At 43.1% G+C, this 13,770-nt stretch overlaps 1 protein-coding gene across 7 annotated transcripts in view; it reads left to right on the forward strand.

The window, feature by feature from the left end:
• Positions 1-13,770, forward strand: part of CCDC149 (coiled-coil domain containing 149) — a 108,296-nt gene that overhangs the window by 79,062 nt on the left and 15,464 nt on the right. For 5 of the 7 annotated variants that reach the window (XM_008017737.3, XM_073012488.1, XM_073012489.1 and 2 more), the window contains 4 exons: positions 981-1,125; positions 9,724-9,800; positions 11,203-11,235; positions 12,307-12,423. In XM_008017737.3, coding sequence (XP_008015928.3) covers positions 981-1,125; positions 9,724-9,800; positions 11,203-11,235; positions 12,307-12,423 — 372 coding nt within the window. The remainder of the gene's footprint in view (positions 1-980; positions 1,126-9,723; positions 9,801-11,202; positions 11,236-12,306; positions 12,424-13,770) is intronic. The other 2 variants (XM_008017738.3, XM_038008645.2) reach the window with 1 other exon arrangement.

Genomic DNA, 13,770 nt, shown 5'->3' on the forward strand with positions numbered 1-13,770 from the left:
CAAAAAAATAATTTTCTATCAGAGCCATCCCTAGATGACTGGAGACTTGTTAGCAGACTCATCCAGGGCAGGATATGCACAAGGGGTGGGTCTCTTTCATGTGGGTCTCAATCCTTCAATTACATGGAACTGTGTATGTTGTTTGGCTTTCATTTTGAACTTGGCCGTGAATAGGATTTGGCAGTTTGTGGAGTAACAAACATCCAAGAACAGCTAGATTTTGCATAATGTACTCTTTCCCAATATTTAGATATTTGCTATTTGCAGTCTGTTATATATCTTTTTGCCATTTCTTTGTGCCACCTTGCTATTGTTTGCTTAATGTTTTTCTTAAGTCGATTTTAAAGTGACTCATTTTACTTGGCCTTATCCTAAGTAGTAGCACCTGTGAAATCACTGGTTTATTATGCCATATATAACCTTTTCTATAATACCTTCAAACAAATGCATAGCTACTAAAATACAAAACATATTTTGAACTTTAAATAATCTCCTAAATTATCTTATCACCTGCCAGGGGTATCACATGGTGGGAAACTGACACAAAGCAAGGTGCTTGGAGCTAGGAGTCATTGTCATTTGCATGGCTGTGTGACCTTCAGCCAGTGTTCTTAACCCATTTGCACCTTGTTTTGTCCATGAAATGGAAAAAATCAATATTCCGTAGGGTATCTTTTCCCCAAATTTTAAGACTTTACGTGTTAGTCATTATGAAAGTGTTTAAAATACTAGACAAATAATGCAAATATTATTATCCTCTTAAAAATTGCTGATAAAAGTCCTGAGAACTTCCTCCTTTCTGTTTAGTCCTCACACTGGATTTTACTTCGTTGTGTTGACACTTGAGGTGGACTCTCAATACAACACAGTCGCATTTTGAAGCTGGGGACATATCATTATCCAGGAAGGATTGACATTGGTTTGCATTCCAGTGTTTCAGAAGAATGACAACTGAGTTATATATTTTGTATCCTATCTAGTTCAGGATCTGCTATCTGAGGATCATGGATGCAGCCTCCCAGCTACTCCGCAGTCCATTTCTGACCTGAAATCTCTGGCAACAGCCCTGTTGGAAACAATCCACGAGAAAAACATGGTCATTCAGCACCAGAGGCAAACCAACAAGTAGGTGGCCTAACTCTTGGGTTGGGGTGTGGGCGCAAAGGAAGTGGGACGAGGCTACCAGAAGTGAATGTCAACCAGGTGGAACCACGGACCTGTAGGGAAGGTGAGATCCCTCAAATCAAGAAGGAAACTTACTAAACTAGAATGGTGCTTCTGCTTTATATCAGCATCTTGGCTCTCAGCTGGAACCAAGCAAGGAAAGAGTACCAGCCACACTGAATGCTTACTCTGAGCTACGCCCTGAGTAGTATGTATTTACTGGATGAGTTCCATAAAATAATTGCCTGGGTGACTTGACCCGCCTCTCCTCCAGCTCTTCTTTTAGGGGAGAAACTGTCTCAGTGCCATTTGAAACTCCCAGCATAACTTTGAGGGTCTTTGAATGGCAGAAACCGCCCAAGCATCAACTTCCGTAGGCTGCTGGACCTAGAAAAGAATCTCATGTCACTCTTCCAGATCAGCAAAAAAGATGGTGAAAAGACAGGGTAATTAAAATGGAATGTCTTCATTTGGTTTCTATAGTATGTTGACTATATTATGTAAAACCAAGCAGGTTAAAGTAGCCATTAGAGATGACAGAGGCAATATCGAGAGTGTTCAGAGAATGGTGAATAAACAATAAATTAAAGTAGCAAATACTACACATGGTGTTGGCTTCGTGGGCATGCAACCTGTGTTCAGAAGGACCCCATGTTAGGTCTGATCCTCCACTGTCACCATCTTGGAATTCTTAGTCATTTTTTTTAAACAAGAGGGCCCCACATTTTTATTTTGCACTGGACCCTGCAAATTATGTAGCTGGTCCTGCTTGCAAGACAGACATACACCCGGAACCAAAATGCAAGTGTGAGAGAACTGAGCGGGACCTGGAAGGCTAGGCTTCAAGTGACAACGGGAGGGACCAGAGAATCCAGGGCCTGATGAACGCAGGGGCGTGGGAGAGAGGCAAGTGGAAAATGATTGAAAGTATTATAAAAACAAAATAGAAAAAGAGAAACTGGAGTGAAGGGAAGATCGCACCAGAGATGAAGATGTATGTGGAAGAAAGCAGAGAGCAGCAAAGGGAAGCAGGGCAATCTCGAAGGGATGACAAGGGTAATTTATTGACAGGAGAAGGTTTAAATGTTCTTGAAAAATGAAATCTTAACCAAGGAATGAAAAGCCAGATGCTGAAATGCAGATGCTTCTCAGGGGAGGAAGAAGGAATGGGCATCCCCCGCAGCACGAAATGTCCTCCGTGAGCTGGCTTCGTCGTTCCCTCTCTACAGAATACCTCATCTTTCAAGCCTTCTCAGGTCTTCTAAACCCTGGTCCATTCTCAGCAGGTGACTTCAGTTCCTTATTCACTGAGAAAACGGGGCTTCTCACCCTGAGCCCCTCAGCTTGCAGCTGCCCCAAAACCAGTGTCTCCCCATGTTCTGCTCACTCCTGTCTCCAGGAAGTACACCAGCCGCCATCTTGTTGGTCCCTGGGATCGTTTCTCTTCTGGGCCTCTGCTCCTCTGGGACCTCCTCTCTCACCCTCTTCAACCTCTTCCCTTCCTCTGGCTTTTGCCTCTTTGCCCCGAGCCCCCAAAGCCTTTCCTCAACCCTGCTGCCTTCTCAAAAATACCACCAGCCTGGAATGTTTGTGAAGAAGGCCACCTCTCCTTCCTCAACAGCCACCCTGTCTAAATGTGTTCTGGGAGGTCACTTATGTTGGAATTGCTAGGGTGCAGCAGGTGGGGGTGGGGACACTTGTTTATAAATGCAGAATCGAGGATTTGTGGGAGGGAAGGTTAGAATTCTGGATTTTAGTAAGTCCCGAATGAGTCCATGCACAGGAAAGAAAGATAACCTTGGCTTTAATGCCTCCCAAGACCTCTTCCTACATTTCCCAAGGCATTCTTTCTTTGCAGGTCACCAGTATCCCCAAACTCCACCTTTGAGCCTCTTTCTTCTTTAATTTCTTCACATTGAGATTTTCATCTTGAAATCCAAGTAAGATGGATTTCAAGGGGGAAACTCCAACCTTCTCCATTGTCTCATTTCCTTTTCCCACCTCTTCCCCTGACCCCTTACCCCAGACCCACTCCATCTTTTTTCTCTCTCTTTGGTGCTTTTCCCCCCACCTGGAAGACCTCATTCCCTGTCTCTGTCTTTGCCTCTCATTCTCTGCAGACTCTTCTCAAATCTCTTATCCCCACCACCCCATCAAGAGCAAGACCAAGACCCACATTTCCAACTTCTGGTTGTTAGTTTCTCTGGATATTCTTTCAGCTCCTCAAATTCCGTCAGTCAACATCCACCTAGTATGTTTCACAAATGGTTAGGCCCTTTGACCATCACTTCTTCCTTGGGGAGACCCTCCCGCAGCTCCATCCTCAGACCCCAGCCCTACCTCCCCCCGCCTAACCCACCTTCCTGCTACAATTCTGAGCATGCCACTAGCCTTCCCTGCAAAGCAGACTGAGTCCCCATCACCTGCCAAAGGCAGCATCCACAGGCTGTCAGCCTGACATGCCTCTGCAGAGGATTGCAGCCTCCTCTGACAGATTGGTTCCCTAATGTGTTCCTAACCATACCCACTGCAAACATGCCCATTCCCCAGGTTCATAGCACTCTCTCCCTCCTTTGAGAAGGACTGACATTTTCATTTGACCGTGTTTATTTTTGTTTCCATGTACTTTTTCGTGTTTATTTTAAAACCCTCCTCTGGGTTGGTTTGTTGGTTGGTTGATTTATTTATTTATTTATTTATTTATGTATTTATTTATTTATGACAGGGCTTGCTCTATTGCCCAGGCTGGAGTGCAGTGGCACAATCTTGGCTCACTGCAACCTCCACCTCCTGGGTTCAAGCGATTCTTGTGCCTCAGCCACGCCTGACTAATTTTCTGTATTTTTTTTAGTAGAGATAGGGTTTCACCGTGTTGCCCAGGCTAGTCTCAAACTCTTGACCTGAAGTGGTCCGCCCGCCTCAGCCTCCCAAAGTGCTGGGATTACAGGCGTGAACCACCATGCCTTACCTCTGTGATTTTAATTTAATATTAATTTAAGGTTAAACAACAATGTATTTCCAAACTACTCCCAGCTACTTTAATCCCCTTCCTGGAAGAAACGTCCATTCCTCATTTGTTATGTATCCTTCCAAAGGATGCATAGACAGTATAAGCAAATGCACAATACATTTATGTATATACACATACTCATATATTTACATAAATATACTGTCTTTTTTTTTTTTTTTTACAAATGGTAACTGGTATTCATTTTTTAAAAAGCTTCCTTTTTTCATTGTTCTGCACCTTGATTTTTTTTTTCCCCTGTAATAATGGATCTTGGAGATTGCTTTATATCAGTATGTAAGTTGCCTAATGGGCCATCTTTAATACTTAGAAGGTCCTCTGTTTCATACTTTTAATAAATGTTTTATTTGGGGGCGTGTAAAGAAACTAATTATACTACAAATGGAATGAGGGCGGAGAACAGAATGTGACTTTGGTCTCTGTGTGTTCTCCCCCTTGATTTAGCCTTGTGTAACTGAAATAATAAAATAGCTTTTGGAATACACTGGAAACTACCTTGGTCTCTGTGTGCATGCCCCAATTGCAGTCTTAGAAAAAAATAATTAATTAATTTTAAAAAGAAAAGAAGTGGCTTTATTTTGCTGGAGCATTATACATATCAGTAAAGGTGTTCCTTCCTGGCAGCGTGTGCTGCCCTGCTGGTTTTCCACTGCCCAACAGTTACCACCCTCGAGAGGCTCCAACCAGAGCCATCTCGAAGAATTGATGAAGAAACCTAGGACTTTACATCTTGAGCGACGTTCAATTAATAGGCAGTTTGCTTGAGCTACTTCTTGCCAGCAATTTGGCAGTTACCTGGTGATCAAGAAAGAACGGATGTGAGGTTCATTTGTCTTTCAAACCGGGTGGCAAAGCATTTGTGGACGAGGCGGTTGTTCAAGGGCTGTTTCACTGTGCACCACATTTAGTTCTCCAGGGTGGGGAGATGGTGGTGAATATATGAGGACATATTGGCCTTTTGCTATCCTTCCTGCTATGCCTGAAACCGTTTCCTCTTCTCTTTCCCTGGCCAATGGTGAATGAGCTTGGAAGTTCAGCATCTTGGGGAGCAGCAGCAAGAGGGTGTCATGGATCAGAGCAGAGACGCCAAAGGAGGCCACTTGGGGTGGGAGGAGGCAGGGGCATCTCCAGGTGTGTAGAGACACAGTTACCTGCTTCCCCTTTAGAGCCAGACTTTCCTTAAAGACCCTCACTCAGGTATTCCTGCTGTCTGTGTTGTCCAGAGAGCAAGCACAGTAGTGCAGTTCCTGTGTGAGTTCTGTCTTTGCAAACTCCTTGTCCTACCTTCAATGATGTCATTACTATCTAAAACCACTGCAGGGAAGCCATCTGGAGTCCTGGCGTCCTGAGAGATGTCCCTAGACTACTAGGTAGATATATGCTGAAATCTACCCCAAAACAACCCATAACTAAATGAAAATTTTAAAATCTCCCTCATCCTGCAAGAAAAACGAAAAACAAAAAAACCCCAAACCTCTCTCAAGTTTGAGTTTGCCTCGAGCTACTGCCGTTTATCTCCTGCTTTTCCCTGCTAAGCTACTTGAAGAGTCGGCTATATTCACTTTTCCCAGAGTCTGCTTCTGTCTCAGCCCAGTCCCTTGGACTGTGGATTTCATCCCCTCTACTGTCCCGAAACATTCCTCCTTCAAGTGTCAGGCACATCTTCTAAGCCGCCTCTTCTCAACTCCCATCCGGTGTGACCGCTTTCTAGAATAAGACAATATTGACCACGCTTCTCATCTGCACCCCTCTCAACTTGGCTTCCAAGGTGGCACATTGTCCTGGCTCTCCTCTGCCCCCTCCACTGTTCTTTCTGACTTCACATCCTCTGGTGGTGAGCTACTGACTCCGCTCCCCCAGCCTGCACTCTCAGATCTTTGCCTTTCTTCCTGCGTCCAGTGTGTCTGCACAGATCTCCCACAGGCATCTCAAGCTCATCTACCTCCTCGTTATTGCCCCATTCCTGTAGCACCCCTGCATCCCCACTGGCTTGATTTAGACCATATCAATCCCACCTGGACAATGCCCTTCTAACTGATCTTTCTGCTTCTACTCACACTCCTTCCACTCCATTCTCAACTAGGCATCAAGAATACTTTGCCTAAACTTCCTCATGCTGCCTCCTTGCTTAAAACCCTTCACTGAGCTGGGCACAGTGGCTCACACCTGTAATCCTAGCACTTTGGGATGCCGAGGCAGGCAGATTGCCTGAGCTCAGGAATTAGAAACCAGCCTGGGCAACATGGTGAAACCCCGTCTCTACTAAAATACAAAAAAAATTAGCCGGGTGTGGCAGCGTACACCTGTAGTCCCAGCTACTTGGGAGGCTGAGGCAGGAGAATTGCTTGAACTCAGGAGGCAGAGGTTGCAGTCAGCTGATATCACGCCACTGCACTCCAGCTTGGGCAACAGAGTGAGACTCCGTATCTTAAAAAACAAAACAAAACAAAACGAAACAAAACAACAAAAAACCTCTTCACTCTCTCCCCATTGCCAATATAGAAAAGTCTGAATGCTGTCAATATGGCAGATAGGTCATTCATGGTCTGGGTTCCTACTGGTCTCTCTCGATTCATCTTCCACGTAGCTCTTCATTTCTGCTCTACAGTTTTAATAAGCATGTGTGTATTTTCAAGCCCATGTTTTTGCCTGGCCCCTCTGCTCACTAGCTGTGTAAGCCTGGGTGAATTAAGTGACCTTTCTGAGTCTCAGTTTCCCTATCTACAAAATAAGGCTAACAAGAGCTGACACATCAGTTGTTGCAGGACACCAAGGGAGTGTGTGTGCATACCTGGTATACAGCAAGTGATTAACAAATACCAGCTGTTATTAAAGCTTTCCACTGCACTGTCCATGTATGTTTTTGTGTGTATGCATCAGTCAGTCTCCCACCAGACGCTTAGTCTCTCAAATGCAGGGACAGGGTCTCCTTCTCCTCATTATCCCCTACAGCCTGTAGCACAGTGCTTTACAGAGCTGGATCTCAGGAAATGTTTGTTGCATTGGTCAAACTGAATTTAATGGACTCGGCTCCTGCTGTTCTCTCCACCTATCCATGCTGCCGGCTACTAAGACGTAAATAGCCCCTCTTCTCTCCCTGGGCTGCGTCACACCAGGTTCAGTGGACTCCCTGCCACGTTCTTTCAGGGTGAAGCTAACAGAGATCCTCTTTGCCATTTGAAGCATTGTGGCTTGTATTTTGCAAGGCAGCTGCGGCCACATCCATGTTTCAACATGAACAGTTTTTAAGGAGCACTTCATGCAGACATGAGAAAGAATGTGTCAAGGTTGGTTTTAAAGTGCCATTATGGGGCATTGGTTAAGAGCGTGTGCTTCAGAAGCAAGTCCAGGCTTACTTTCCAATACAGTCTCACCACCAGCTGAGTCTTGCTTATGGTTTTGGTCAAGTTAACTAACTTCTGTTCCTCACCTTCCTAGTGGGAAGAGGGGAGTATGGTGGATGAGATTGCTGCGGGCTGGGGAAAGAGAACTTTGAGATAAACTGTGCATCCTTGGGCAAGTTGCCCAACCTCTGTGTTCCTTAGGGTCCACGTGTAAAAGGAGTATAACAATACCATGCATACCACAGGGTTTTTGTCAGGTTAGATGAGGTAACACAGATGAGGTGAGTGTTCAGCATGGCCTCTGATGTGTGTTAAGGACTCAGGAAAGATTAGTTGTTTGTGTTAACAGTAACACAGTTGCTATTGGTGGTGGTGGTACTATTGTTATTATTCCTACTGTCATAACTTCTACTGAGTCCATTTTACTACCTCCAGCCCTGCATCAGATGCTGATAAGAGTCAGGTCAGAGAAGAAAGCACTGACAAACTTAGGCAGGGGCCCTGAAAGTAGATTGCTGGGGACACCAGGAAATTCACTTCGTTCCATTTCTGAGAGAAACGGCTGTGTTATCCCAAAACATCAGAAAAAATATACCCCAGTATCTCTTCCCCACACCTTCAAATGCTGCTCAGACGGCATTCCTCCACCTCCACGGAAGAGTTAAGCCTTATCTTTTGTTTCCAAGAAGCAGCCACCTACAGATGATCTGATCTCGTTAAGAAACAGGCATCAACTTGAACACTGTTGTGATTGCATCTCAAACTCATCAGCTGGTAAAAAGGGAGCGTGGATCAGAAGGTCTGAGCAAAATATGGAAAGCGAGATTACAAAAGGATAGCGCCTATTGAAGGGTCAGGGACATGAAAGCAAAAGAGACCCAACAAATGGAATGAAAGTGGAAAGTAATTGATAAAGACTATGCATAATTTTAAGACTTAGGGCAAAGAAGAAAAGCTCTAAGTACCTAGATGGAAAAAAACCACATAGAGTAATTCCTGAGTTTTCTGTGAACTCAAAGGGAATATTAATTAAGATGATACAAGTCAATTCAGGTAAAACAAGGATGAATCCACAGCCATATGTATGTGCAGATATATACATATTCATGCCTCTGTGTGTATGTGGGTGTGTGTAGCTATCTCTGGAATATAAAGAGAGATAGGAGAATAATTCTAGTGTTCTGATTTATCTTGCTGAAAGGAATTGAAACTTTGCTATTAAGGTGATTTCCACATTATTTTAGCACAGCAGTGCCAAGAAAATCCCCCAAATAAAATAAAGACTGGTTTTTCAATTTCCAGCCCAATGGGAAGTGATTCAAGTTTTAGAGGACTATTAAATCATTTCCCAACTATATTTAATTTTTTATAGAGTGATGTGGGAGTCTGTATGCCCACATGTCTATCCATGCATGTAGTGAGAGTTTGGCTTCCAAGTAAACATTATGGTCTTTTCAAATACACACATTCTAGAATTTATATATCTTAGTGACTCAGAATGGTCACCTTGGAAAACAATGTAATTATTCTAATGATTCTGCAATTACTGAAAACTCTTTTGAAATATCTCTTTTCATTCTTCCCATAGCTAATTATGAGTCATGAAAAAAAGGCATTTATTTAATCAAATATATTTATCAAATATTTCCCATGTATCAGGCATTGTGCTAAATATCAAGAATGTGGACATCAGTAAGACATAGGTCTAAGAAGGCTGATGGTATTATTTATTGACTCAAAACAACATTACCAAGCATGTCCATCCATCTTATTTTTCAGACCTGGTTGTTTCCAAAAATCAGATTCATCCTCAAAGAATCAAGGTGTGATACTATTAAGGGTATTCAAAATTTATTGTCTTCTTTGCAATGAGTATTTCTTAAATAGAGATTCCATCAAATGATATGGGCAGCGGTGGAATCATTGTTTAGCTTCCCAGGAAAACTACCTTTTGGGAGAGGGCTCACTTTCATGTTATTTGAGTATTGTTTTTAATCATTTATGTACTTTCTATTTGCATATGCACTTGCAATAGAGCACATATTATTTACACACATACATACAAATGCTCTGTTTTTAGCATATATCATAAATCTCAAAACTTTTCTACTAGGGCACCAGTGGGATTTCCAGGGCTGCGGGCTGACAGGAGGCTCAGTAATCGACTGTCATCTCCCCTTTTTTCAGAATCCTAGGGAATCGGGTGGCTGAGCTGGAAAAAAAATTAAGAACTCTGGAAGTTTCTGGTTTGTGGAGTCTTCCAGGTAAACAGAACTTCATGAAAACTATTTTCCTTTTTTAAGAAATGAAGCTCCCACATAATTTACAAGAATCTTCTACCTTTTTGAAGTCCTTTTATTCTACCTTATTTAAAGTAGATCATTGCTGAAAAAAATCTACAAGTGTTCTAAATTTAGAAACTACGTGGCAGGCTGGGGGTAGAATCAGAAAAATGCAATAAATATTCAGGGTCTCATCTGTGGAACTATGAAGTTTAGCAAACCTGAATTCTGAAATTGTCACTGTATCTATTTTTTTTTTTAACTTTTGTGAATGTAGTGAATTGTTTCTTTTCTTTTAATCTGTAGATATCCTATAAAGATTTATTCAATTTGTTCAATTTAATTATCAGCCTAAAAGTTAATACAAGAACTTAATAAAGATTTATGTGATTTAATCACCAGTCCTAAAATTGAATCTAAGAACATACAAAGATTTGTCCAATTTAATCACCAGTACTAAAAATGAATATAAAAACCGACAATTTTTCTAACCCAAAATGTACTCCACCACCTCCTTCTCTTCCCTTCTTCCATCCCGTTTTTACTTAGTCTGAAAATCTGAATTTCCTGTGTTTTTTTTTCCAGTTGTACACTGTATTTGGAAGCTCTGGTGTTCTACTTTAATTAGCTATATTTATCCCACTTGTCTTGGTAAAATACTCCTTTTGTGAGACCCCAATCAGCCATTCCCCGTTGACTTTTTACTCTTCAGAAACTTGTATTTACCATTTCCACCATCTCCCCTTTCCCTGGAAACCATGTTGTACCTATAGTTTTAGTTACTTCACCTTCCGCACAAACCAGTCTCCTTCATCCTTGAATCATATGGGTGCTTCCCTGGAATGGACGATAAGTAAAAGTCAGCACAGGGAGGCAGGTGGACAACAATACATTTTCTGAAATGTAAACCTGAATCACTGCCTTAGGTTGCCTGGATGTGTGTTTCAAGAATTGGAATTTTTAGCAGTGATTCCTTGAATTTGACGTCAAAAGACCTAACAGAACTAATTACTGCCGGGTACAGTCCTGGGGATTTGAATGATCCATTTCTGCACAAGAATCTTTTGATGCTGTTAAAGCCTCATCTTCTAGGAAGGCCTTTCTTTTATTGCATTGAATTTCAACACAGTTGGGCAAATTGATCATGTATTTGTACAGTGAGATTGCCATGTCTGTGCGTGTATGGGGGTTTTGATTTTTTTTTTCTCAAAATGACTTGGTGAAATTTCTCACTGTTTTGTTTCTACAATTTATATTAAAAGATGGAAGTTACTTGAGTGAACAAATGCCGAGAATTTTCTGTGGTTTTGTTTGGTCTGGGTACAACTTCAAATGGCTATTATGCAATAACAACTATTTCCTTTTTTCCTTTTGCTGCCTGAAGGCCTGAGCTACAATGTTTCAGTAGGATTTGGGAGTATGTTCTGTTTAAAATATCTTGTTTTTGTGGCTAATATCAGCAGTGCATTATGTCATCCCTGCATGTAAATAAGTAGAAATGCATTATCTACCTTTCCTTGAACTTTTCTGATTAGAATAGTCAATTGAAATAGAGAATTCAATTAGTACAAAACAAATATTAAAGGATGAAATTAGCTTTGGGGACTTGGCTGAATGAATTTTATGCTGTGGCCCTGTTTGTTCTAATCTCTGGTCTCCACATAGATACAAAATGGGAGGACAGGAAAGAGTGGCAGCTCCCCAGATCTGATACAGTTTATGTCATGGCAATAGCATTGACCTTCTGCAGTGGTGATGAAGAAACATGTTATGATATTTTCAAACCATGTTGAAAGTAAAGGGAAAAAGAGCCTCTTCTAGTATAAATCAGATCAGTCTGTTCTTTCTGCTCATTGTTTTTTGTGTCTCCATTTAAACTACTGAATGGTGGAATAAGACACAATACATTCTTTTTCTCCTCCTCCTCCTCCTCCCCCTCCTCCTCCTCCTCCTCCTCCTCTTTTTTTCCCAAAGTAGGAGTCAAATCATAGTGTTTAGCCAACTGGAGAGCAGAGTTCCAGTGACATCAAAGAATTGCCAACTCTCTCTCATTTACCAACACCTGGGAAGAATCAGTGTCTCTTCCAGTAATAGCCCACCAATGTGTTGTTACCCTTTTGAGCATTGACTTTGTGAATTCAGTTCTGTACCAGGCATTCTAGAAATGCTTATCGCCCCCTCCAAGAACCTGTGGTCCACTTAGGGAAGCAAGATGAATATACATCAAGCAGTGAGAGGAAAGTAAGAAATGGCCTATAATTCAATACTAAATTAATGATAAGGATTGTGTGTGTGTGTGTGCAAGGGCTAGGGCTAGGGTGGTGCAATAGTGTAAAGAAGTATGGAGGATGTCAGCAGTCGTAGCAGGCTTCCCTTCAATGGTAGTGTCTGTGGGCAGCCAGCCCTGCGCCAGTTAAGTGTGTGGGCCTAAATGTAACCCAGCTCCACTGATGATATAAGGCATCCATTTTCCCCTTTTCCGCAACAGGGGGAAAGGACACCATACTGTTCAGCGACCCCACTCTTCCTAGTGCACAGAGGTCGAGATCCCCACTGCTGAAGTTTGTCGAGCAGCCCACTGAGAACAAAGCAAATCCCAAGGATGGTAAGTACGCCTCAATTTCTCCATCTTTACCTGGACTGTGCCTGCCACAGAGGAGTGGCTCAATGAACATAGGTCTCTTCCGCTTCCCGTTCCTGCCTGTGCTTTGGCATCATTGGGACATTCCTCAGATTTCCTCTGTTGCTTCTGTGGGTTCATGTTGTTGGGAGGTTTTAACTGCAGCATGCAGGCCCCTGCTCTCTAGGCATGTTGGCAGAGAGGTTAAGAGTGAGGACCCTGCGCCAGGTGCAGTGGCTCACATCTGTAATTCCAGCACTTTGGGAGTGGAGGTGGGTGTTTCACCTGAGCTCAGGAGTTCAGGAGCAGCCTGGCCAACATGGTGAAACCCCGTCTCTACTAAAAATACAAAAATTAGCTGGGTGTGGTGGGGCATGCCTGTAGTCCCAGCTACTCAGGAGGCTGAGACAGGAGAATCACTTGAACCCAGGAGGCAGAGGTTGCTGTGAGCCAAGATTGTGCCACAGCACTCCAGCCTGGGGAATAGAGCAAGACTCCATCTCAAAAAATAAATAGTGAGGACCCTGGAGCTGAACAACCTGGGTTCATGGCCAGTTCCATATCACATTGGCTATGAGAACTTGGGCTGGAGACTTCAGCCTCAGTTTTCTTCCCTTTAAAACAGTGACACAATCATGTCAACCTCAGGGAAATCTTAGCATGTTGCCTGGTACATGGGAAGTCTGCAAAGTGGTAGAATAGGGAGAGAAGCTCCTCCTCTACCAGATAGACAGTTCTGGAGGCAGGATGTTCTGGAAGGGATCAAAGACCTATGTAGAGACCCAGATGAGCCAACAGGTTTGAGAGCCTGATCTCTTCCCATGTGGGAGTCGTCTTCCCAACAAACTTCTTATGTTTTGAAGTTTTGCTTGTCTTGTTCTGCCACCCCAGTGTGGCAGCCAGCTTCCAAGAATGCACCAAATGGTCCCTGTCCCTTGGTTTTCATGCCCCTGTGTAACCGTCTTCCGTGTCGTATCAGGATCAGTCTGTCTGATTAATAGAATACAGAAGTGAGGGTATGTGACTTCTACATCCAGGTCATAAAAGACACGAGACTTGTCCCTTACACTCTCTCTTGGGTCATTTACTCTGGAGGAGACTGGCAGCCATGTCATGAGAACACTCAAGCAGCTGTCCACACTGTTCACGTGGTGTGGAGCTGAGGCCTCCAGCCATCAGCCACTTGAGTGAGACATCCTGGAAGGAGATTCTCCAGCCCTAGTCAAGCCTTCAGCTGCCAACGGCCCTGGTCAGCATTTCATGGCTGCCTCGTGAGAGACCATTAGCCAGAACCACCCAGCTCAACTGTTTTCAGACTTCTGAGTCTTAAGC

Source organism: Chlorocebus sabaeus, chromosome 27, assembly GCF_047675955.1.
Source record: "Chlorocebus sabaeus isolate Y175 chromosome 27, mChlSab1.0.hap1, whole genome shotgun sequence".
Lineage (NCBI taxonomy): Eukaryota > Metazoa > Chordata > Mammalia > Primates > Cercopithecidae > Chlorocebus > Chlorocebus sabaeus.